The sequence below is a fragment of the Pygocentrus nattereri genome, chromosome 10, assembly GCF_015220715.1.
Source record: "Pygocentrus nattereri isolate fPygNat1 chromosome 10, fPygNat1.pri, whole genome shotgun sequence".
In the NCBI taxonomy this organism is placed as follows: Eukaryota; Metazoa; Chordata; class Actinopteri; order Characiformes; family Serrasalmidae; genus Pygocentrus; species Pygocentrus nattereri.
The window spans coordinates 25357830-25384638 of NC_051220.1; the positions used below are offsets into that span (position 1 = coordinate 25357830).

General features: G+C 38.3%; 2 protein-coding genes and 1 long non-coding RNA gene across 3 annotated transcripts; 2 read left to right on the forward strand and 1 right to left on the reverse strand.

Moving 5' to 3' along the window:
• Positions 1–59: 59 nt before the first annotated feature.
• On the forward strand, positions 60–16180 carry ezra (ezrin a). Its single transcript, XM_017711855.2, has 13 exons — positions 60–417; positions 3945–4028; positions 4846–4941; positions 5431–5705; positions 7698–7781; positions 8042–8188; positions 8535–8631; positions 9240–9403; positions 10438–10568; positions 11377–11537; positions 12175–12267; positions 12926–13180; positions 14657–16180. Exons 1-13 carry the CDS (start codon positions 406–408, stop codon positions 14819–14821), a joined length of 1764 nt encoding a protein of 587 aa, XP_017567344.1. The 5' UTR covers positions 60–405; the 3' UTR covers positions 14822–16180.
• On the reverse strand, positions 16035–26807 carry LOC108435790. Its single transcript, XR_001858466.2, has 4 exons — positions 26726–26807; positions 18785–18857; positions 18459–18536; positions 16035–16111 (listed from the first exon to the last, which is right to left on the reverse strand). It is a non-coding gene; the product is annotated as an uncharacterized LOC108435790 (long non-coding RNA).
• kcnk3b (potassium channel, subfamily K, member 3b) lies at positions 16295–23783 on the forward strand. Its single transcript, XM_017711856.2, has 2 exons — positions 16295–17375; positions 20985–23783. The coding sequence occupies exons 1-2, from the start codon at positions 17093–17095 to the stop codon at positions 21854–21856; spliced, it is 1155 nt and encodes a 384-aa protein (XP_017567345.1). The 5' UTR covers positions 16295–17092; the 3' UTR covers positions 21857–23783.
• Positions 26808–26809: the final 2 nt, after the last annotated feature.

Consider the following 26809-nt stretch of genomic DNA (forward strand, 5'->3'; position numbering starts at 1 on the left):
TTGCCATAGACCGCCACAGAAGCCAGTATAGACGCGTTTTTAATGCCGCTTGCTCGGTGGGGGCTGGAGCTTTCTCTGTCAAAGTACTGCACTGCACACTCACCAGGACAGAACAAAGGTCGTTTTCCTCAAGGAGCTGAGCCAGGTGAAGTGCGTGTTAAGTGGAGACCTGGCACTCTTTAACTTGAAAACGCTCCGGCTTTATCGTAGCCATTATCGGGGCGAGGCTCTGACACCGTCTATTGACAATGAGTCAGAAATGAGCCTCGAACCAAGAGATCCTTACATGCGCAGATCACTCACTCTGCTTTCGTGAGCTGGAAGGGTAAAGTGAAGCGAGGAATCGGAAAACTCATTCATTTTTTTTAAGTTTTCAACACTTGAGCAGACACAACAGGACCGACAATGCCCAAGCCAGTAAGTTGCTGTCTCTTTTATAACCGGCTCGCCATGGTTCATTTCTGTCCTTGGTTTTTTTAACAGTGAGGTGTGCAGGTGTCTAGAGAACTCCTCAGAGTTAGCCGCGTTAGCGTGCTGGAAATCAGTCAGGAAGACTTTTATTAGCCAAACACGGGGCTGTTTGTTGGATTAATTATATTACGATTAAGATAAATATAATTTATTAATATAGAATAGTCAGGTGTCCCTTAGTCAACAGACTGTATACCGAGGCTTAGAGTTGTAGTTTCTGTAAACCTGCTCTACCGCCTTAAAGCTGGCAGCAACCCATCTGTGACACTTCATAAAAGAAAAGCTTTAAAAGGAAGTTCAAAGTTTTTTTCTGATTTATCGCACAATGAATAATTGATATACAAATAAAGCCGTTCAGAACAGGTCGATGTGAAATGTCCCGTTGTGGAGAAACTTACTGACTCAAATTTCTTTATAGTGGTAGTGATAGGAACCAGGTGTCACGATGTCTCCAGCGCAAAAATAACCCTTTTATTTACTTTTCCAAAGGAAAAGTGAACGTGCACGTGACATTTGAATTTGATATGTAATGTCGATGATGATAATATAGTGGTAAATGTGAAAATAAGTTTTCTTTGGGGACTATTTTGCCTTACAACATTTATATACGTGTGTGTGTGTGTGTGTGTGTGTGTGTGTGTGTGTGAGTGTGTGTGAGGTCACTTTTAGAGCCATTACTCTTCAAACATCTGGTTCCTGTCACCACTGCTGTGAACAATTCTGCTTATTTTAGAATGGGTCAGGTCACATGACATCACTCTGAAGATCATCTTAGGCATTTAATCTTCCAGAACCAGAAAAATCAGTGAAATTCCCCTTTAATACATTACCTGCCTCGTTGACAGGTGTACAGGTTGCTTAGTGTCATTGATGCATTGTTGATCACAAAATTCAAATCATTGTATATTTGAAAAAGTGCTTTTAGTAATATTATCTTCCATGAGGAGATGTGGTTTTATGTGACATAGTTGGTGATGTCTCCTGGTTGTAAAAATGAGAGAGAGAGTTGCTTCATGACTATTGCCTTGCCAGTATTTCTGCAATGTTAAAGTCACACTACATGTAAAAGTGTCAGGCCTACGCATCATTTTGCATGCTGAGTGGCAGTTTGAAATGACCCTGGCTTGGAGTGCTATGCAGATTTCAACTGTTGGGGTGTATTTTTAACATGCCTTACTAAGATGACTAGATTTACACATTAACTAGACTCAGACAATGATGAGTTAAGGTCATGACTCCATATTCACGAGTGATGAATACAAGAAAGTAAAATATTAGCTAGCCGCTGATTGTCTGAGGCACAGTGGTTGAATATCAGAGCATGATGTCACATCATTGTCCTTAACCTTCAAAAGACGTTATCATATTTCAGTCATGCTGTTTATTGTGAACTTTGTCATGATATTTAGTGTCCTAGATATCAAGTCTATCAAGATATCAAATCTTTAATCTGCTGAAAATCTTGGAAAACAGAGGTGTATATTTTCATTTTTAAATAATGGAAATATACTCCTTCACCTTTAAGTAATGGATGTGCCATTCTCAGTTGTCTACTTTTAAAAAAACCCCCACCAAAGTCAACTTTCTAAAGCTCCTTTAAAAAGCAGCAAATGCTGTTAAAATTCCTTCCTGCCCTGTTTGGAGCCTATACTATTGAGTTGGGTAGGTTTAGGTTTCGGATTCCAAAGATACTCTATCACCCAAAGCACAATCACGAACAAGAACAAAAGTCCCTGTGTTAGGAGCAAACATACTGTGGAAATGATTTGAGTGGAGTAGTGTGTACACAGTGACTTGTGCCTTGTGGGAAAAAAAATCCTCAGCACTCGAGGAGAAGGAGAAAGCCACCTCATAGCGGTCATACTGACTTCTGACGTAGACTAGGCCATTCTTTTGGCCTGATAAAGTTTGCAGCTCTGATAAATAGTTCACGGTTGCTCAGGGAGATGCTGACAACAGTGGCACTCATTGGGGATCATAGTAGAAACAAATCGAGCAGTAGGGAAAAGCTTTGAAGATTATAGATTATATCTGCCATGCTGACATGGAGATTATTAACATGGATGTGGTTTTTGTCCACAGATATAGGTTATATATTTCTTAAACAGCAACATTCCATATTGAATCAACATGAGGAAACATATTTACATTGTGATACTACAAGATTACAACTATATTACTACACGTATGTGTCTCTTGGTATCATGCTGTATGGAGGAATATGCTGTTTGAAACTTTTATAATGGCCCAGTGAACCTTGACAGATCTTCAGAACCATTGTCAAAGTTACACAACCTCTTTATGAACCTCCTGTACTGCTGTAAAGATAAACCCTTGTGCAACACAAGTTAGAGTGTCAGCTTTTTCCAGCCACCTCTACAAGTCCCCTATGTGTTCTACCAAATGAGTGTAGATTTTAAGCTCTTAAGTTAAGAATTTGGTCTTGCTAAGCAATGAACAGTTTCTGTGCTTTTATAGGTACTGGTTTGCAACCTATGAGTGCGCTTTGCTCCCATTACAGTTCGGTTTCAGGCCATTATAATGGTAGTTTGTTTTTTTACATTATCAGACATCCTCATAAGGAATTAAGTTCCCAGGCTAAATGTTGGATTTACATTACATAGAGGTGGATGATATGACAAAAATACAATGTCATGATATCTCAAAGATAATTTCACAATACACATTTATTCAAAGTCCAATTGCTCAGGAGCATTTTTACTCTCTTTTTAATTAAACATGAAATTGGTCAGCATTTTATTGACAATATCCACTTCCACAGTGTTCTCAGAAAAGCATATTGTGGCATAATTATCCCCATTATGAATGGAATATCAGCATGGGTATTGGTGTTGGTCCGGTGTCAATTACTGGATTGGATATTGGAGGGGGAAAAATAATGATTTTGACAAAATCTCATAATGAATCTAGCCTGAAATAACAACTGTGATTCTAGGTTACTTTTAGATTCTGATCTTTGCTTCAAATAAAAACAGCTCATTTTAAAGCTTATTATACAGGATCGGTATTTGTATCAGCCAATACTCAATATCAACATTGCAAAAGAAAAAGTGATTAAAAAGTGACACCTTTAATCGCAATACAGTAGAAACTTGCATGGGTTTGTGCTGTGGTCAAACTGCATGACACAAATTGAACTCTGTTTAGTTAGATATCTGATTATTTTAATATTGTCCATATTGATGAAATGACAATATATCTTTCTAGAAACATACAGGCCTGTGCTGTAATTTTTGAATATTTGTACAATTATTTGTGTAACTGTCTGCAATAACTGGCTCCATACTGTCTCATGTCATTTGTATAAGTCATGTAAATTGCAGAAATGCTTCACTTCCTACAGTATTTGTATGTGCAAGTTGTTGGATTTCCATTTAATAGGTTTACACAGAGAGTGCTGTCTTTGCTTCACTAGTTCAGGCTCTTGTTTCTAACGTGTTTGCTCTCCTCAGGTCAATGTCCGCGTCACTACAATGGACGCCGAGCTGGAATTTGCCATCCAGTCAGTCACTACAGGCAAACAGCTTTTCGAGCAGGTGAGCCTTAGCTGGTCCTACAGCCTGCGTCAGACTTAAAGATGGTGGCAGTTATCTGCAAGCTTAGTGACTTTAGTGGAAAGGCATGTGTGGAATGGCCAACTATCTGATCTGATTTCATAATGTTCAAGCTGTGAATTCCATCATTTTCAGGTAGTCACTATTTAATTACAAGCTGAACAGCCTTCTGAGTGAAGGTGCACCTTTGAGTGCTGTTTCTTCAATAACAATTAAACAAAAGAATATGTGAATAAAAGTGGAAGCCACAGGAGGAACAACATGTACTTAAAAATTGCTAAGCCAGGTGGCGCTTTACATGTGCGTAGGCACAGCCTTTGAGGGTAAATCATTTCACAAATGTTGTCCAGCCCAGCAACTCCTGGCAACAATGTAAAAACAGCTAGTTTATGGCATGATTTGTCACAAGATATACAGCTCTTAGGTAGGAGACTCCAGCCTTGGCCATTCCACCATAGGTGTGACTGATAAGGTGTCGAAGTTTGGAAGGGTGGGGGTAGTTCCGTGCTGTTACCACTGATCTCTTGAACAGTTTTTCTGTTCTATCAATTAGTTTGGAATCAATAGGAGAACACCCTTCTGGCTGTTTCTCAATAGTTAAAACCACTCCCAACTTTATTCTTTCTGATCACTGGTCTTTCCACTTTAAGGTTGCCCCACCCTTTACACTTGTTTCCGGAATAACTAGAGCTGAAGTGACTATTATGGAACATTAATCTCTGGAATAATTGTATACATGTCTGTTATTGTGTCACCAGTAAGAAATTACATGAATCAATGTAAAGTGTTTGTGCCTCAGGTGGTGAAGACAGTGGGTCTGCGTGAGGTGTGGTACTTTGGGCTACAGTATATGGACAACAAAGGATATCTCACCTGGCTGAAATTGGAGAAAAAGGTGCATATTTGCAGTGTTTGTGCCCCAGGCAAAAAGTATATAATGTTACTAGACCTTCATTGCATGTTATATGTAGATGGAAATTATTCTGAAGGTATTGCATTAGACTGAAGAACATGGTCTCTAAAGCTCTCTAAATGGTCTCTGAAGGCTTGAGGCAGCTATCCATTCAGATCTCTGGTCATGTGATTATGTGGGTTGATTAGTGACCAGGCTAGTTTCCCGGACACAGTATTTGTCTAAATTACAATGTCAGAGGTTATACTCCCTGGAAAAACCATTGTCATTTAAAGCATTGCTTAATGTGTACCTAGGAAACCAGCCCTGCAAGTATGAGCACAGGACCAGACATTAATCCTAATCTATCCTAATCTGTTGTACCTGCTATATACTGTGTCCGGTTACAGATACAAATAAAAAAAAAAAGATTAACCATCATCGGCCACATTAATGGTCCTGACCAACCATCTCTTTTGGGTTTTGACCTAGGTTTTATCTCAGGACATGAAGCGAGAGAACCCCCTGCAGTTTATGTTCCGGGCTAAGTACTTCCCCGAGGATGTGGCTGAAGAGTTGATCCAGGACATCACCCGCAAGCTCTTCTTCCTGCAGGTGAAAGATGGCATCTTGAGCGACAATATCTACTGCCCCCCAGAAACAGCTGTACTGCTGGCCTCCTACTCGGTGCAGGCCAAGTTTGGAGACTTCTCCAAGGAGACCCACAAAGCTGGCTACCTCACATCTGAACGGCTGCTACCCCAGAGGTGAGGTATTTCAGAGCTGGGCTGTTTTAGCAGGTTTCATTTTCAGTTTGTTGTCTTAACCTAGTAATCTACTGGCTTATTATTCGGTCACTAAGCATTTTTCAGTTACTACTATAAATTATGTACAAAAAGTCTCATTAAAATGTTTTTAACTTTCAAAGGCTTTTTGTATCTTATTTTTTTCCTTTGAGGACAACTTATAATGTTTGGTGGTTTTATGTACTAATTATGGTAATAATTCATTTTACATTACTTTTTATCCTGTAGAACTGTTTTTTACCATGCCTTTTTGATTGACAAGATAAATTAGCTCTGTTCCAAGCTAAACTGCTGTAAGCTGAATGGTGGATGTATGTAAATAAGTTGGTTCTCATGACATCATAGAAACAAGGACTTCAAAACAAGCTGTTATTTTAGCACCATGGTTCCTTTATTTGAGCTGTGTGGACTGGGTAGTGAATGGTATGTTTTGGAACTTTAATTTGTTTACATGCTACTTGAACCTCCTTTATTTCAAAAAAGCAGTGGAAGTTTGGTTTTCCAGGAAATGGGGCCTTTGATGTAATGTGACTTTATTCACAGTAGTTTTAGATCATTGGCCCATTCACTACAAAATGATCAAACAATGTTAACGGCACCTGGCATTTTCAAACGGGGTGAAAAAAGCAGTGGAAAAAGTTACCAGGTTTTAATGTGACAGTGATGATATGTGAGATATATAGTTATGACACTGAGCAGATGTGGTTTAAGGGGTAATTTTATAGCTGTTTCTGAGGGTGTCTGAGAATTTGATCTGTCATCTTTTCCAATGTATTATTTTTTTTTTTCACCAAAAAGCCCATAATGAAGTAGACATAACAACGTTTTAGATGTGTGGTACTAGTTTGCTAGTTTGTTAGTCTTGTTAGTTCTTTCTCAGCCCTGTTCCTAACTTTCATCTGTTGGTCTATACCTACTGCACTAAGCCGTTTTTACATGTGAAACATTATACTTCATTTACTTTGCTTATATGAGGCACTTCAAGTTGTGCATGGTCAAATTTGATCCTAAAATTGTGCTTAATCAAAACTATTATCAATACCAGCTACAATACCAATAATTACAGTAAAAATAGAAAATAGCAATAGTACTAATGATGTTCATGGCATTCCAGTACAAGAGTGAATGTACTTGTTTTACACACACATTGATAAACAAATGCTGTAACCAACTGTGTTCCATTTAAAGACATATTACACTGCTTTTGTCTTATACTACTGACACCACCCAAAAAAATCCAAACAAAACTAATGAAGTACAGCTTTATTTTAGAAAAATAATCATCATTCTGTATACACACAAACAAAATTTCTTTATTTCGTCTTTTTACAGTTGTTGTAATTTCAGTAGGGCATGCTTCACGTAAAATGATATGTAGATGAGGAACTGGCAGGCTGGCACTTGATTTCCCACACTGAAACTGATTATTATCAGCTTATTCCCACATCATACAAGTTTCATGAATCAAAAGCAGAAGAAGATTGGGTCATATGGCATTAAATCAGTCAAATATCTTTTTTACATGCCTGATGTATAAGAGCCATTGCATGCATTGCGTTCTTGCAGTGCTTGTGGTTATACTACTAAGCACTATTACTATTATCATTGCACTAATAATAATAATAATACAGCCACAACATTCAGTATTGCTGTGGTCTGTTTCTATCCCCAACCTCATTGCACACTGTCTAGTCTCTACTGTCTGTGTGTAATGGTTGAATACTTTATAGTATATTGTACAATATAGTTTATTTTATAGTGTTCTGTATTGCTTCTTGTCAGGGTTTATTGAAATTATTGTCTCTTTGTGCCGTTGTCTGCTGCTGTCCTGTGTTAAATGTAGGATCATGTCCCAGATGATTTGTATTTCTTTCTTCACACAACGCATCAGTAGCGAGAAGGAAAGCTGTACAGTAAAGCTGACTTTGGCTTTGACTTTGACTCTCTCCACAGAGTGCTTGACCAACACAAACTCTCCAAAGAGCAGTGGGAAGAGAGGATCCAGGTTTGGCATGAGGAACACAGGGGCATGCTAAAGTGAGTCACATGCACGCACTTCAAAACACACTCTCAAAGAAAAAAAATGCCACATTTTATCCAAAATAAAAAAGAAAGAGCATTCTTAAATTTTGGCATAAATGAATGTATCAAGATTTTTTGATGGTCCATCGTCATGGAATTGTCACATAACGCAAATCCTGCATTTTCAAAAGGCATAAAAATGACCAAATGTAAATTAAAAGGAAATGCAAAGTTCTGATCTGACAGTAATATTACTTGTTCACTTTTGTCCCCAGGGAAGATGCCATGCTGGAATACTTAAAAATTGCACAAGACCTGGAGATGTATGGAGTCAACTACTTTGACATTAAGAATAAGAAAGGAACAGAACTGTGGCTGGGTGTGGATGCTCTTGGACTGAACATCTATGAGAAAGATGACAAGTAAGCATTTGATTCTCATGTGCCTTTGCTCACCGAGCAAAATCATTGACCCCCTGGTCATCCACAGTAGCTGGCTTTGGGATGTTTAGTGTAGGGCAAGTATTAGGGTCAGTGTGCCAGCAGTCATTGCCTGTTTAGTCAGTGACCCCTGGAGTAGCTCTGTTAACTCCAGCCAGCCAAGCTCTGTAGGTCTGTGGAGCACTCTTGTTATTGAGAGGTCATTGCACCTAAGGCCTGATGTGCCCATTACACCTGTGGTTTACAATGTATTCAGCAAGAGGGACTGAACTGGTAAATTGAGCTGAAGCTTGACATTGATTTCATATAATTTTCTATTGTTCCGTAGACTGACACCGAAGATTGGGTTCCCTTGGAGCGAAATCAGGAACATATCATTCAATGACAAGAAGTTTGTCATCAAACCCATCGATAAAAAGGCTCCCGTAAGTGTTATTTTTTTCATGGTGTATGACAAGATGTGATTCAGTTAGTGTTTTTTCTGTGTATCAATGTCTGGAACACATTTGAGTTGTCAGTTTTGTTGGACTATAAATAGGACTGTGACTCATGTTTTTATCATAAGTGATTTTTTTAGCATGTATAAAGCCACACCTTTACTGGTCACCAATACAAACCTTATTGTTTATATCAGTGCTATTGTATCTCTGATGCTCTGTAACAGTTTTAGATTTTTTTTCATAATGAATGGAAATAATCCAAAATTGTGGCATACTTGTAGAATGTGATGTTTGGTGTCTTATGATCTTAAAGCAGGTCTGGCACCTCTCCCATCCAGTGGCCTGCCACTATCACAATGTTTAGCCTCAAGATACAATCACTGACTGCAATTACTACACACATTCCACAACGATACAGTCCTGCCTACGTTAGCTTGGTGCAATTTTAATTTGCCAACCCAAGTTTAACTCAACAGTGGCTTTTGTCTAGACTGCATTGCTGTTAAGTGAAAAAGACCATACTCATTCACTCATCTTTGGAACACATGTAAATCTCTCTGGGTTTGTGCTTCCTCCTTCTCTCGCTCTCTCAGGACTTTGTGTTCTATGCTCCTCGCCTGCGCATTAACAAGCGTATCCTACAGCTCTGTATGGGTAACCATGAGCTCTACATGCAGCGCAGGAAGCCTGACAGCATCGAGGTGCAGCAGATGAAAGCTCAGGCCAGAGAGGAGAAGCACCAGAGGCAACTGGAGAGGTCTGACAGTGTGCCTTATTGTTTTTCTTCTTTAATGCATTCATTTTGTGTATGACATAATTTGTTGTGAACTTCCCAACTTAAAATAACACAAACTGCAAAATAACATTGCCTGATTGTTTTTGTGATGTTACAAGAACCACAGCATTTACAAAGCTCTGCTCATTCAGCCAGCAGTAGTTTAGCTGGCCCTTTAATGAGTGTGCGTATGTGTGTGTGTGCGTGTATATATATATATATATATATATATATATATATATATATATATATATATACACATACATACATACATACATACATATAAATGTATATATATATATTTATATATATACATATATATATATATATACATATATATATATATATACATATATATATACATATATACATATATATATGTGTACAAAAGAGTTATAAACAGTTTTACAACCATCTTTTTTTATAAATGTATATTATATATATATACACACATTTATATATATATATATATATATATATATATATATATATATATATGTGTGTGTGTGTGTGTGTGTGTGTGTGTGTGTGTGTGTGTGTGTGTGTGTGTATATATATATATATATATATATATATATATATATATATATATATATATATATATATATATATATATATAAAGATGGTTGTAAAACTGTTTATAACTCTTTTGTTCCTACAGCACAGATGAACATTATAACTGCAATTCAATCAATACTGACAACAATTATACACATTTAGACATGCCCCAGTTTACAGTATTAAAACAAGATCATAGCCCTGGCACACTTTGACTGAGACAGTGAGATGTTCTGTTTTGGTTTAACAGCTTTTGTGTATGGAACAATATTGTTGTTGTGCTAAAACCTGTTTGTTTATGTGCCAATGCTTCCAGCTACAGTTTGGCTTGCGTGTGCTTTTTGTGTTATGCAGGTGTTAATTAAACTGTCCATTGCTTTTAGTGCTTGTCACTGCATATACATGATCTTCTTTTAACACCTTTTGATATGCTAATGGTATATTTATGCATTTTTCAGAGCCATGCTGGAAAATGAGAAGAAGAAGAGAGAAAATATTGAGAGAGAAAAGGAAGAGATGGAGAGAGAGAAGCGAGAGATGATGATGAGACTCTCTCAGTTTGAGGAGCAGGCCAGAAAAGCTCAGAGAGGTAAAGTTCTCATTGGGTCACACTACAGAAGGGTAAATTCTTATTCAGCTCTAGTTGAGGAGAACAAAATTAGACCTGTTTGCTGTTCACTTATTACATAAAGCAACTTTAGTGACAATTTAAGCTAACTGCTCTTAATATACATACTAGAGGATGTGTCTTAGAAAGGAGTGGGTCAGAGGCATACACAATTTACTCACACATTCAGTAGGGTGGATGCTTCATTTACACCTTTTGGGGGCAATGTATTAAGAACAAAAATTCAGTAATAGTCTCCCTCCTAAGAAGTCTCCATCCTAAAAAGTACTTTACTCAAGTATTATTGTACTTTTAACCTTTCTCTGTTACATTTCAAAGAGAATACATATTTTAATATAGACCTACAAAATCACTCTGCGTAACCCAGCATTAAAGTTACTTTAATGCTAATTCTCAGATGGTTTCATTTTATGTGTATCATTTTAGGAGTTTTTTCCAAATGCATTTTTATAGATATACATTGTTGGGAGGGTACTTTACACATACAGGAAACATCAATGCCAATGTAATATGATTAATAGCATCTTTATTAGATAACATATCAGCAGTTTTTTCTTGTTGATTTATAGCTTTTTACTCAAGTATATTTTGACAACATAAATAGTAAATAATAGTAAATATAGTATAAAGTTATAGTACAATCTCTCTGTACTTGTTCTACCTCTGCTGAAACCGCCTTCTCTCTGTGGACATGTAATGGCTTCATTACCTGTTGAACTGTTGTAAAGTAACTGCTGCCCCCTGTTGGTGTCGTGTATGTATTATACAGACCTGCAGGAGCAGCTGGAAAGAGCCAGAAGGCTGGAGGAGGAGAGGAGGAAAGTAGAGGATGAGGCCGCTCGTTTGGAGGCTGAGAGACAGGCGGCTCTGCTGGCTAAAGAGGAGCTAGCCAGGCAGGCTGAGGACCAGGCCAAGAGCCAGGAGCAGCTGGTGAGTGCGTGGGGTTCCCCAAACTAAGAGCAGTCAAGCTAATAAAAGGGAGTTTCCTTTTCACTCAGATCTTCACGCTAAACCTCAGAAGAGAAACTACACTCCTAAAAATAAAGGTGTTAAAAAGTTTTTTTTTTGGAGTGGTGCCATAAAAGAACCACTTTGTGTTGCCTAAAGAACCTGTCAAGTAGGGATGCAAATTCTTTTGACCGATAACTGACTGTCGCCAGTTGGGGATTAACCATTAATCAGAACATTGTAGTTGTGCTTGTCCTCTCAAAAGTGGCCTGAAGTGACCATGTTTCTTTCAGTTTTCTTTAAACAGTTGTAATTTTTTTGATTACTGGCTGGTTAGTCATCTATATCCATGCTTTCGATGGATTGTTCTATGACAAAATAGTTTTTTGTAAATGAGATGTCAGTCTGAAGAAGCTTTTTAAAGTTTTTATCACATTTTAAAATCACATATATGTTCTACACTAATGAAAGGATTTTCTATATATACACAAGCTTTTATTTTAAAAGTGTGCAGATTCTGTTTAGGTTGGGCTGTCCAAGGATAAGAAATTGAGTCTGACTTGCTGATATACAAAGTGATGGAAATTGAAGGCTATTTTTGTTCTTTTTGTCCCTGAAGGCTGCAGAACTGGCTGAGTACACTGCAAAAATTGCCCTGCTGGAAGAGGCCAAGAAAGCCAAGGAGGAAGAGGCTAATGAATGGCAGAGCAGGGTGAGTTTAACACTATTGTTATCAGTATGTAAAATCACCATCAGTTTAAACTGAGAAATCTTCATTCCTCTACTGGACCGTGCTAAATTAACTAACATATAATTAAAGAGGCAGTTTCACAGTAATGATTGTTAAAGTTTCAGAACATACCATTTATTCTGCAGTCCATACAGTCCTGACTGCTTTTTAACTGGGGCACAGTACAGAGCACTTGTGAAGGGGCAGCCAATCAGAACAGATGTTATTTACATATATAAATTAGACATAATATTCATAAGTTGTAAAGGTACAGTAATAAAGAGGCAGCCAAGACTCTTGTAAATGGGCAGCCTATCAGATCAGAGGTTATTCACATATAAAAACGACAAATAATGCAAAAGTTTTAAAGACACAGTAACAAAAACACCACATTAACCCTAAGGAATGAAGAGGTTTTAATATGGTTGTATAAAAATGAAATGCAAAAAATGAAAAAAATGACCCAAGTGCTACGAGTGAAAGGGGAAAAAAGATAGAAGCATCCCTCTTTGTTAAGAGGGCCTTTGTTAAATGTCAGAGACAATTTTACACTTAGTACAACACAAGTTTTTACTCTTGTTTTGATTGTTTCTGTAGTTTGTTTGTATCAGCGTAACTCTCATTGTTCTGTGGGTTTTAGGCTATGGAGGTGCAAGAAGACCTGTTGAAGACCCGTGAGGAGCTGCAGCTGGTGATGACTGTTCCTCCACCACCGGCTCCAGCCATGCTCATGATGGAGGATGTCCAGGTGGAGGAGGGAGAGCATGATGATCACGAGGAGAACACGAGGACCTACAGTGCTGAGCTCTTGGTAGAGACCATCAAGGACAACCGCAATGAGGAGGAGCGTCTCACAGAGGCCGAGAAGAACGAGCGCGTTCAGAGACAGCTCATGGTGAGATATACAGACACTCACATATATTTACATTATGAAAGTAAATACAGCATATCTTTTGCAGCATGGATATAGAATATCCATAGCAAACCTGAATATTCCATATTTCAATAGAGAAGCAACAGAAAATTCAACAGCAAGAACAGCATTTTTGCCATCAGCTGCAGCAGTAGAATAATCTCTATGCTGATTGTGAAAACATAGCACTGAATGTTTGTAGTTAAAGCTCAGCTGTAACCTTTCATGTACAACAAAACCAGACTTTTATCAAAACATGCTCTATACCCTATATACATGGCTCCACGACACTGGTCACATACCATCACTGATTACATAAATTCTGCCATAAAGGACTTTCTGTTGGTAATAAGGGATTATTTTCTGAGAAAAATGCTAATATTACAATAAATACATGATTTTACACTATTTATATGGGGTAGATTAAAATACGACAAGCGGGCCACCAGAATATATTTTAAGGTGCTTTATTCAATATTTCACGTGAACACCAAAATATTATTAAATGATAAATGGCATGGTCCAATTACACTGTCAATACCTGAATATGTTTTTTTTTTTGATGTTTTTATTTTATAAGATAGTGCTCCAGTGTAAAACAAAATACAGTAAGCATCAAAAGACATAGCAACAAAATAAGGCACCCAAAATACCTAAATAAGTTGATACCTATATTAATTTTATTAGAGGGTCATTCTCTGTGTTATACATCTCTTTCGGGTATTATTTTCGGGTATTAACTAAACTATATATTAATAAACTATCTTCAGCTCTGTTTATTATTATAGACACACCTGAAATTTCTTTATTTTTTATAGCTTTCTACAAATGATTTGAAACCTATAAACTAGTAAAGTAGTAACATCTTATAACATTTTTTTTACATGTATCTGCAACAAATTTGGTTTATATTATTGAAAACAGTGGTAGTGTATATCTGTCAGTATGTAGCTTAACAAATTCCAAAGTTCATCTTGAGATAGTATTTACACTATTTTCCAGTATTTAGAACTAATACCTGCTTCTGCTTGTCAGTTCTTCAGTACATAAAATCAGATGTGCTGCTGATGGAATTGAACAAATCCATATAAATGCTGGAGTGCCCACAGACATCAGGGACCACATTTTGTTCTTTAGACCATCTCACAAGATACCAAAACTTTTTTGAAGTTACTTTTAACTGTATTAATGTTTTTTTGTAACAATGCCCAGCCCTGATAGTTTTATTGTGTTTCAGATAATTTTTTTCCTAAGCTTAGACTTTTGTACAGTAGTGAATTTGACATAATTTCCCATTTTATCTGGAATTTGAAATGGAACACTTTTGCCATGATCAACAGGAGCGTGTGCATAAGCTTTATGGGGGCGGATTGCCCTCACAATCCCTTGGGCTGTAATATATTTATTTATAGTTACATATTTTTTGAATAAATAACCTTGGTTGACTTTGTGCCACAGGCCCTGAGCTCAGAGCTGGCAGACGCGCGAGATGACACCAAGAAGACCCAGAATGATATCCTGCACATGGAGAACATGCGTGCCGGGAGGGACAAGTATAAGACCCTGCGTCAGATCCGCATGGGCAACACCAAGCAGAGGATAGACGAGTTTGAAGCCTTGTAGAGACTGATAACATCTTTGAATAACCTCAGCCATGGCAAACACCCTGCTAGCTTCCTCCACTGCTGTTCTAGGGTGTATCTGTAAAAAATGGTTATCACAAATGGTTTCACTTTACAATAGGTGTCCAAGTACCTCTTATTTAGCCTTTCTTAATGTTATTTAATCATGGTAGGGCCATTGGACAGGCTTGCATGTTTTTTGAAGATTGCCATGAAAGGAGAAGGGTAAACTGGAGCAGTTTCAGGATAAGAGCCTTGCTCATGGGCACAGTGGTAGCGTTTAGAAGAAGGGCAGAAAGATCACAATCTATCAGACTTTTTACAGTATACATACCATACATACATACATGTTCACCATAAATATAAGTTTTTACTTGAAAAGTAGAAGTGTTCAGCATCCCTTATTATTATTAGTTATATTGTTATTATTATTTGGTGGCGAATTGGACCGGACTTGGATTCGGACTTCAGTCGGGATCACATTCATGGTAATCGTGCCACAGCCTTTTAAAACAAAATAATTTTATATAGTTGCCAATAAGTTCCTTTTTTGCTGTTCTTTTTAGCGCTAATGGCTGCCACCCTGAGTTTGCTTTAGGAAGTGCATCACCCTGACAGAGATTATATAATGCTGGTGAAAGTTTAAGACGCTGAATAGACGAATTCATTTACTTTCACTCGGAATGGAAAAAAAATGAAGGACAGGCGTTTCTTGATTATTTGATCATCCGAGCTTTTTCTTAATGAAGTGCTGCATGTGTGTAAATTGTTTAGCACATCTTTGTGAATTTTGTCTTTGATTTAAAATGCTTCTGTCATAAAATATCACGGAAACAGCTCGTGCCATTCATACAACCCTTCACACACATTTTTGTGCCACATGAACCAAAGAGGTGTTCGCAGAGGATTTTCTGGCCTTTTTTAAAAAAAAATAAAGAACCACAATCCTGGCGCTGTCTGGTAAAAGCACCGTACGTTTGTAAATGCCGTTTTATTCTCAAGTTTGGAGGCAGTTTTCTCTTTTTTCTCGTTTTGTCCTCCAGCTGTAAGATGAAGATCCACTCTGACGCGCGCGCTCGTGTTCAGCGCGTTGTAAAAGGCAAATTGTAATTCAAAAGAAGCGCGTGCGCGCGCGTACAAAGGGACGCTGCTATTGACTGAAGGACTGAAGGACCAGATCACTAATTATGTTGCTAGACAACAACTTAGGACGCCTGGAAACCATATCAGTTGAAATATATGCCCGGTCAACAGTGCGGCGTTCAGTGCATCTGTGCAACGCGCTGAGTTTCTGTGGAAAAAAAAAATAAATAAAAACGTTTCAGAAGCCATCAGGCTATTAGGAACAAGAGCAATTCAATCTGAGTGTGTGTAGTAGACCTACATAGGCAGAGACATATCTCTCTCTCTCTCTCTCTCTCTCTCTCTCTCTCTCTCTATATATATATTTATATATAAGAGAGAGAGAGAGAGAGAGAGAGAGAGAGAGAGAGAGAGAGAGAGAGAGAGAGAGAGAGAGAGAGATGTAGATGAATGGCTCTTCAAGGGGCCGTCAACCAATGAACACTGAAAGAACCATTTACAATTTACATGATTAATTGATTCTTTGCACTGTGAGTTGGTTCTTCACTGATGGAGAATATACTGTATAGCACCAAAAGGGTTCTGTTATTGTCATGAGCTTGACGTCATAGCAACAGCAAAGCCCTTTTGGGTGTATACACACTCCTTTTCAACAAAGAATAATATACATTTTCCCCATGAAAAAAACACTGTTTCAACACACACACAGACACACACACTCATGTTTATATATTTAAGCTGAATGTACGTGAGGACTGCACAGATTTGGCTCAGTGTCCCAGGTGTTCAGCACAGTTCAACTTCAAGAAGAGATCTTCATTTTTAGAAAAAAGGCCCTTACATGTCCAGCTGGGACAGCCCACCCACGCTACTGGCACAAACTGTACCCAAGGCTTCTCATGATTTCATAGACATGGACAGCCTCTTTCCCTCGCGCTCCGTAATGACCGGCGCGCTGAACTCGAAGGAACAAATGACCAAATAAGGGCTGTGCTCTTCACCGCTCGGGGGTGGTGCTGAAAGAACAGCTCCCCGCGCGCGGGCCCTCGTGACCGCGTCTGCGCGGGGACCCTCCGTCCGAGACTTCCGAGGGGTCAGTTAGACTCTGCCGAGACATGAAGCTTCCAAGTTGTCCGCTACACGCGCAGGCTTTCCACGCGGAGGGGCGTTTTTAGGCGGCTTGAGGAAAATGAAGAGACAGAACGTGCGGACGCTCGCCTTAATCATTTGCACCCTGTCCTATTTACTAATTGGAGCGGGAGTGTTTGACGCGTTGGAGTCCAAGCAGGAAAAAATCCAGAGGAAAAAGCTGGATTACCGGAAATTTCAGTTGAGGATTAAATACAACCTGAGCAAATCCGATTTCGACCAAATTGAAGCGGTGGTTTTGCTCCTAAAGCCGCACAAAGCCGGAGTGCAGTGGAAGTTCGCCGGGTCTTTTTACTTCGCCATCACTGTGATCACAACAATAGGTAGGGCTCTCTCTCTCTCTCTCTCACTTTACCTGTGATGGCTCAGTCCAGACACTTTACCTTGATTAGTGTCCAAAAACATCTCCATATAAGTAAATGTTATGGCATTAGGCGCTATACTGTTGACAGCTCTGTTGAAGTTGGTCCAGACTGCATAATTCCATCTGTTTATTTTGTTCTAAATATAGTAAGACGTATAGAAAAGCCATGCTTCTGTGAGACTGACATGCCATTTGAGGAATAAAGCTCAAACTTTATCAGGAACCCAGAACCGTTATGTGCAGTATTTTAAGTATGTAGTAAAGATAATAATATCTAATAATGATAATAAATATCACAAACATGAATGTCTCATACTTTTTTTTCCAGCTGGCAATGGTATTGTGGCAATAAGCCCATTTAAATACATGATGTGGGAAAAGGCAAAAATTGATATTCCAGCTCTCTTCTAACTTAATTATTATGAGCAAGTTAAAAGAAGGTTCCTCTTTGGTTTAAGGCAGTTTAGGGAACCATTCGAATCTATGATGGCACCTTACAACCTTTTAGATGGCTTCTTCTACCTGAGACCAGCACTCTATCCTTTCTGGTTTTTATTTATAGTGTGGTCTCGTGGAGGTACTGGACAGGTATATTTTTCATTCATCAAGATTCAAACGATGTAAATGTACTCAAACGTATAATAACAGTTTTACGGTGTAATTTTGTACCTTCAATACGTTTATGTTTTAAAACATAACAATACAATAAAAGGCTGAAGACAAGACGGTGTGTGTGGAGTCAATACAGCTTAAAAAACATAATTGTAATAAATCATACCATATTTCTTGATCTACTACTAAAAATACTGAAGATAACATGCGGATACCACCCAGTGCCAGTTTAGTACTTTTTTTTCTGAAAGTGTAGGTCTAGGGTGAAAAATAATCTTTTTTTCACTATTACTGATATAAAACTATAAAGTACAGTGGTTAGTAACATGCAAGAAGTTGATGAAAAAAGGAGAAGCAGAAAATATGATTTAGGAGACGAGAATGAAGAAACGAAGCTCAGACTCACACTCTGCGTACTGATGTTGATTACCTGTTCAATTAGTGCTCCATGATGGAAGTGATAATTGTGGTGAGCCTGTGGGTTTCCACGAACTCATCCTGAAATAGCCTGTTTTTAAAGGCGCCATTAAGCCACATGCAGTCACAGGCAGCCAAAACTAACCATAAACATATCAATAAGATAAACATGGCTCAGTGATGATAATAGGGTGGTGATCATGATATTTTTGACTTTTTCATGCTTATATTAATCTGCATTACACTAAATTTAGATGTCAGGATAACACCATGAGTGATACATCTATAACTTCAATTTAAAGCCAAAAGGTGATGTGATTATGAAAATTATGTACTGACCTTTAAGACTGATGTTTAATTGAAGATGCAGTTAAGCATTTCCTCAGTCCTTTGTCCACAGCTCAAGAAAAAGCTGTGGTTAAAACAGAGAAGTGTTTTGTTTGTGTTCCAGCCCTAAGCATTTGGATTTACAGTGCGCATTTCCTTCTAGAATTTAAATACTCGACATACTGAAATACTTCAGCATGTGAATACATTCACAGCTCTGAGTGTGGCAATGCCTTTATTAAATCTGGGATTTAGCACCTTTTACACTTATTGCTGTTCATTTTTATAATTGATGTTAAGGGATTTTACATAAATTTGGATTCTATTCTGCTGATAAGCAGTGTTTGCATTACAGATGTTTGCCCTGAGGTCTTTTAGTCTTTGACTTTCACCATGGAACACTGAAGACAGCACACAAGCTGACCACATATCTCAGATCAAATGCAGCCCCACTTTGGAACATTTACAGCATCACTGAGATAATATTGAGAGAGCTAAGTGTAATGGATGAAAGTCCTAATATTTACTTGGTGTTTAAACAGAGCATGTACAAATAAATGTGGTAGGTTATACACAAGCTTAATGCCACTGGTCATAAAAAACAACATTCAAGACATTAACCAGTCCGTTTACCTTGTTCAGTTCTCATACCAAAGCTGGCAATATGGCCATATGTTCCATTTAACTGCATGCAAACATTCATGAACACGATGCATAAATAACTGTTTGATGCATGTTTCAGATTGCACTGCGTACAGTGTAAAAATATTTTGGCATGCAACCTAAAAAATTTACTGCATGTGCTAACAAGAACTTTGACTTCAAATAAATTTTGACAGCTGTGATTATCAAAAGCACATTTTCCATCACTACAAATCTCAAACACTTCAGCTCCACCTCTGCTCTTCTCAGTGTAGATCTGAGATTATTAAGAGCTTGCTAGGTACCAAACACTCTAATGCGTCATGGCAGCATCCAGCACATAAAACTTCAAACGAGTACAGTGATGATACTGAGAATTTGCGTAATTACGAAACTGGTCTGGCCTGGACTGCAGGAAGAGTATTTTAACACTGTGAAAACCTAATAGTTTGTAAGACCAAGTGAAAATTAGCCTGTCTCAGAATATACATCTTTACACCATGGAGAATGGAGCAATGGAAAAAAATTGAGAACAAAATCTTGCTCAATTTCCATTTAAAGTTAAGAATGTTTTCCTTCTGCTGTAAAGTTACCATTTTGGAAACACAAGGTGTTGTATAAATGGTAATCTATGATAACCTATTTAATCATATGTTTCAAATCATTTTCATACCCTTTTTATGCCCATTCAGTGTAATCTAGTTGAAGTCAACTCAAGCCAAACTTTATAGTGCTTTTTACAACAGGTGTTGTCACAAAGCAGCTTTACATAAAAATCTGTGTCCAAGCCCCCATGAGCAAGCCAGTGGCAACAATTGCAAGGAAAATCTCCCTAAGGGCAGGAGGAAGAAACCTTGAGAGGAACCAAGACTCAAAAAGGGAACCCATCCTCCTCTGGTCGACATTGGATAGCAAACAAAAATATTAGAACACGAGAATAGAAAGTCATGGGTGCTGAAACTAGCTGACCCAATCTAGGTTTGCAAGACTAGCCTAGCTGGCACATAGCAAATAAATATAGCCAGCTGCACACACACTTACTTATTATCATTACATTTATGGTGTAATTTCACTTCATATGTTATCCTCATATTAGAATGCAGAATGCAACATATCACACCAAACCACCTGAATGACTTTGTTTACATCTTAACCACTTAATGATAAAATTTTGGTAAAAGTTGGTATAGGGTATAAAATAAATTGGTTGTTTGCAGTTGCAAAATCCCAATTGGTGAGCCTTCCATACATCATAGCTACATTGACTGGATAGCTCCTGGGCAAAATTAAAACAAACTTTAGACACCAAATATGTTTGGGTTTACTGTCATTAGGGCTAACCCATGTTGAAAACTGTGTAAAATGTATTTTTCACCAGCTTATTACATTAACATTAATTCTAATTAAAGCTGAATTACCGTCAACCATTTCCTTATTTACTGTTTGTCATAGTACTACCATCAGTATTGTCTGCATTTTTGGTAATTGTTTAATTCTTATCCATGGTAAAAGTCCCATGGGTATGACAGTACAGTGGACTTTGTGACACTTTGATACTTTGATGTCATAGGTTATGGCCATGCTGCTCCCAGCACAGATGCAGGGAAAGCGTTCTGCATGGGCTACGCTCTACTGGGCATCCCGCTCACCCTGGTGATGTTCCAGAGCCTGGGCGAACGCATCAACACCTTTGTCCGCTTCCTGCTCCACAAAGCCAAGAAATGTGCTGGCCTGCGGCGGCCGGAAGTCTCCATGGCCAACATGGTGACCATCGGCTTCTTCTCCTGCTTAGGCACTCTTTGTGTAGGGGCAGCAGCCTTCTCCCGCTATGAAGGCTGGACCTACTTCCATGCCTTCTACTACTGCTTCATCACTCTCACCACCATCGGCTTTGGTGACTACGTGGCCCTGCAAAAACACAACGCCCTCCATAATGACCCCCGTTATGTGGCCTTCTGCTTTGTCTACATCTTAATGGGCCTGACGGTGATTGGAGCCTTCCTCAATCTGGTGGTGCTGCGCTTTATGACCATGAATGCTGAGGATGAGAGGCGGGATGCCGAGCAGCGGGCCCTGTTGTCCGGAGACAAACAGAAAGCTCCACCTCCTCGTCGGGCCAAGATCCAGAACCCACCGGTCACTGAACAGGACACCAGGAGGCGGGGTCTAAAGAGCGTCTATGCTGAGGTGCTCCACTTCCAGACCATCTGCTCCTGCCTGTGGTACAAGAGCCGGGAGAAGATGGTGATGCTCCCGCAGGACATGTCCTTCAGCGATGCTCTGATGGAGCAGGGAGAAGTCTCTCCCATGCACTTCTTTGAGCCTGGCTCCACAGGCTGTGTGTGCAGCTCCCAGCGCTGCTCAGCCGTCAGCACTGTGTCCACCGAGCTGAGAAGCATCTCTCCTTTTAAACTGCTCTCCAAGAGACGCAGCTCCGTCTAGATGTCTAGCTCAGGTGTTGATAGGTAGAAGCTGACTGAGTTACTGTATGTTTCTCCTATATGTGCATGCATTCTTGTAGCAAAGCTTAAAGGTATAGTTTGGTGAAAAAGCAAATGTACACAATTTATACTGACCGAAAATATTGTTAATCAGACATGTCTATTGTCCAAAGTTTGCTTCTTTAGTTTTGGACTGGAGCTACAAGACTAATGTACATACATAGCTAACAAGTAATGAAAGCTTTTGTTTTACTGAAGCTCATCTCAAAATTTCCCACCTTTGACTAGGAATTCCTATTTGGAACTTCTACTCTACAAAGCAAAGCATATGACGTCAAACCAACATGGCTCGTTACACCATCAACAGAAATAAACTTCTCTACTTTTAAATACTTGCTTTAGCACAGTCAACACACAAACACAGTAGTTGGTTAAGCTACAACATTCACCATAATGCTGTCTGTTTTGAGAAGGTTATCACTTATATCACTAACATTAGCTGGCTAGCTTTTTAGTAACAAGACTCACTTTTAAGGTTCATCCATTATTTTCCCACTTTGTAGCATTCCTGTGTGAAGGTTGATAATAATGCTTATACTTATACTTATACTTATACTTATACTTCCGACCTCCAAGCCAAGTCACATGCAGCATTATACCCTAACAATTAGCCTCATGCAAATTACAGGCCTAAATCATCACATGCTTGTCTCAAGCTGCATAGATGTGCTTATGTGGTCTGACATACTCCTATGTATATAAATAGACTATGGTATATTACATAACTAAAAAACTGCATGAATCAGCATAGCTGGTCAGTAGCAAAACCAACACACTGTCACTGTGGGACACAATCTTATATCTAGAAAAAAAGTCTTTATAGGAGAAGGAAAAAACCTTTTTTAACTTTGAATGGAAGGTAATAGAACATGATTTTTTTTTGCATCATCTCTATTTGTCTTTTTCATCAATTTTAACACGATGTGAAGAGCAGCTGGTATTTTTGTATGACGTGCTGGTCAGCAGCAATGGAGACTGTAATGCTGATCACCACCAAAACCAGTATATGTTGAGTTTTGTAGCTGGTATGCTGCTCAAGCAGTGTGACCATTCTAGATGACCAGCACAAACTGGAATAAACCAGCTTAGACTATTTTCTCAGAAGGATGTTTAATCCATTTTTAGAGATAACAGTATATCATAAAATGTCAAGGAAGTCTATTTGAATTTATCAATGCGGTTTGAGGCAAGTGTGTGATGAACTCAACATGCAGTTTGTGTAGTGCTAATTGCTATATACATTTATTACTCGTTAGCTACATAAACCTTGTGGCGTTTGGGTAAAACTAGAGCAGCAAGTGCCTTGCCAAATCACCTACATTTTATAAACCAATATGTACATTATTTCATCAAACTATTCCTTTATGTACAAAGAGGTAGGCTGGAGTAGTTTAGGAATTGTTGTGTCTCATGGACACAGTACTGCTTATGTGTGAAGATTGGATGCACACAAAATGTAATAATGGACTTCTTACTACTTGAGAGTTAGGCAATACTCCTTGACATGGTGCAATACACTGTGCAAAAGCATCATTTTATCAGTGCTTTATAACAATGACAATAATAACATACTTCATTTTTCTCCATGATAATTTGCAAATCTGTGCTTTTCATGTATTACACAGTTCTAGCATTTTAAATTGATTTAAAATATCTGTGAATTATATTATGTAAAATTGTCTTCACACATTGATTTCTTTCTGCTGCTTCACGTAATGTGTTGTTTTATGTCTGTATGGAGCCATTCCATCTCCGTTTTCTTTTGTGACCAGTTTCTCCTAAAACTTATATGATTATATTTTGTTTTAAAAGTTTAATTTGTATGATTTCAGGTAAATAAAGAACACCTTCAATGTACTGTATATTTACAGATGCTGTAGATTCCCTTTTTAATATACTGTACAAAGCTGGAATATGACCATGTAAATGAAACACCCACAATGTAATCGCTGATCCAGATGGCATGCCAACATGACTTCTGTTCTTTGCCCAGCTCTGTGCAGCCTCTTACAAGAATAGTGTCCCCTCCTGAAGACAGTTACAGTATATTAACCTGATAAGAGTTGCATGGGGCGAGGTAGGAGAACAAAGATGATGTAAGATGATGGATGTCAGACTGTTCTGTTGTGATGAGGATGGATAGAGTGAGGTTAGATTCTGCAACAGTGACCATACAAATCAGGCAGCACCAACATAATTATCCCATTGACTGTCTACATCTGGAAGTCGTACAAGTATTTCGCTCTCTTCAGAGAACAACTATGTATAATACCTGAAAGCTTAAAGAGTAAATCTGACCTTGCTGTGAACTGCAGATATAAGAAATACAGCCATTGTCCCATAAGGTCCCACCTTTTGCTCTCAGCAGTGATCTGGACACAGCGTCCTGTGTATTCCCCTCTGACTCAGAGTGGGCTTGCTGATCAGGCTATGTTTGGCCCACACGGGCAAGCGTGACACCCTCAGATGCTGCCAAGGAGAAACTGCTTCGTGCCCAAGACTTTGCCTTGAGCTATTAGACCTGCATGACACTGCAACAGAAGGAGAGCCATTGCAACAAATGCCTGTATGGCCTCCCCATGGCGACAGCATCTGCTGCGATCTTTTTTACCCTTGCCATAGATATCTACATCCACGAAGAAGGTAAAAATAGCCCTGACCGGCAGGTCACTGGGGGCAGGACACGATGTACATCTTAGTTTTGGTTTTGCAGCCAAAGAACTAGGACAAATCTGAGATTCTATGTTTGTCAGCAGAGATTTTCAGAAATCAGCCCATCTTGGTCATCACCGAAATTGGTCAATCACAAAACTGCCTTAATTTAAAAAGGTGCATCCATTTTTCCATGGATCCAGAAGCTTTTTATTAATTTTTCAAAATTATTTGACTGCAAAAAATGCATTAAAGTATCCAAAATAATCTAAAGATATACAGTCACAAGCAAAGGTTTTTTAAATTACATTTTGCTAATTTTTAAATGAAGATAAGCAAAAACAGAGACCATACTTTAATTCACATTTTACCACACAATTAAAATAAAACAATGTTCATTTGCTAAACGTAAAATTTTAGGGAAACAAATAAAACATACAATGTGGCCTGTGCAAAAATGATGGCATTTTTAGAATTTCAGTTTTATTTTTTCTAATATGATAAACTTATAAACTTCAATAAATAGACATTGTGCACTAAAATTTGTATGTGTTAACTTCTTTTCACTTAGAAAAACAACAAAAATTGTACATATGACTGTACATATTGAAGGAAATACATCTGTTGTTCAAGTTTAAGTTTAAACAAATTTCTGCAGCCGGTGCTATAGGCTCCCTTTCGGAAAATAAGGAGATGTAAATGTATTAGTGGGTTTTGCTTTCTAATGTACTCATCCTCTACTGTTCAAATTCAAATTCCAAAACTCAAGAATGCAAGGAGGTTACAGGGCATGGTTAAAATCACTGTATATGTTCTTGTCCAAATTGATCAACTGATACCTAATAGGTTAATGACTCGCCAACAAGAAAGAACAGAAAGTTCTATAATTCTTTGCACCATTATGATAATGAACTAGGTGAGTCAGACTCAAAGCTAATGGAATAGATAACTGACTAGGCCAGTGGGGCCAGTGCCCAGGGCCCTCTGACCATAGGTCTCAAAGAATGGGGATAGTCCATTGCAGATGTAAAAAAACAGATGGACAAACAGCACTTCAATATGTAATATCTAATTAAATGAAACAAAAAGCTCTCAGCCCATACCCTGCCACCTCCTGCAAATATGAGTGAACAGCAAGCCTCTCAGCCTACAACAAATACCTGCACAAGCAAGCATGCGTGTACATGTAACTTGTAATCTATTTTGTAATATGGAAGTTAAAAAAAAACCTACCAAAACAAGCAGAAAGGAAATAAAATTCCCTTGTATATTAATTGGGAATTAATATTTTTGTTTGTTTGCATTCTATCTTTACATCACCGTCAAAGGCACACCTAAACAAACACAAGCTGTTTATTAAAGTTATTTTTCAGGCTTATTTTTTCCCCATTATTGTTTGCAGTGTAATCAGAGTGTGGGGGAGCCTTCAAAGACATTTGTGCCCATACGGCCTTATGAGACCATGAACCATCGCTGTTGAAGTTGCTACATGGAAATAACCATTGAGCTAAAATACTTTCAAATGACTTTTGCACTTAGACACCCTCTCTGTGAAATAACTAACATATTCACAATAAGTTCATTTTGGTTTTAATATAGGAATGGAAGACATCATATTTGTAGATATGAAGTCTATACTATATTTAGTCTTTGCGCTTACAGAAAACTGACTTTCTAAAATTTAATGAGGCGTTTAAAACACATACCATGAGTTCACAAGTACATGTGAATATTTGGGATCGGGGTGCCAACATATCATGATCTGAAACTGGTCCCTTGAGGTATTAAGAATACATGTGATAACATGAGGAACCTCTTTTTGCAACACATCCCACTGTGAAAAACATACACAAGAGAAAATGTGAACAGACCATTCATGCTGGTCTGCGCTGTTTTTTCAGTGGGGTAGCTCAATCAATAAACATGTAAACACGTTTTTAGACACATTTGAGTCTTAAATTCATGTGCTATTTCTGTACAGCTCTAAAGTGTTTTTGTGTTTATACATAACCTTAAGCTTTAGTTCTCCTTAATGCTGTAGTTACATTAGCTGGCAGTTTGTTAAATCAGAGCTCTATATAGAGGGTGCATCGTTCCTCAAACTCTCACGGGCTCTTGTGTTATAATTACGGTAAGATAACGACAAGAACTTTCTTACCAGCAGTCTGTTCTTCGTCTTCATGTTAGACCAAACACTCCAGAGAAATAAATTAATAACCACAAAAATGTGTGTGAGAAATGA

Bases quoted from the DNA above. Each gene is read 5' to 3' on its own strand.
- ezra (XM_017711855.2), top strand. The intron at 4,029-4,845 runs GTGAGCCTTAGC...TTTGTGCCTCAG, and splicing joins GCAAACAGCTTTTCGAGCAG to GTGGTGAAGACAGTGGGTCT. The intron at 11,538-12,174 runs GTGAGTGCGTGG...TTGTCCCTGAAG, and splicing joins CCAAGAGCCAGGAGCAGCTG to GCTGCAGAACTGGCTGAGTA.
- kcnk3b (XM_017711856.2), top strand. From the start codon at position 17,093: ATGAAGAGACAGAACGTGCGGACGCTCGCCTTAATCATTTGCACCCTG. The intron at 17,376-20,984 runs GTAGGGCTCTCT...TTGATGTCATAG, and splicing joins CACTGTGATCACAACAATAG to GTTATGGCCATGCTGCTCCC.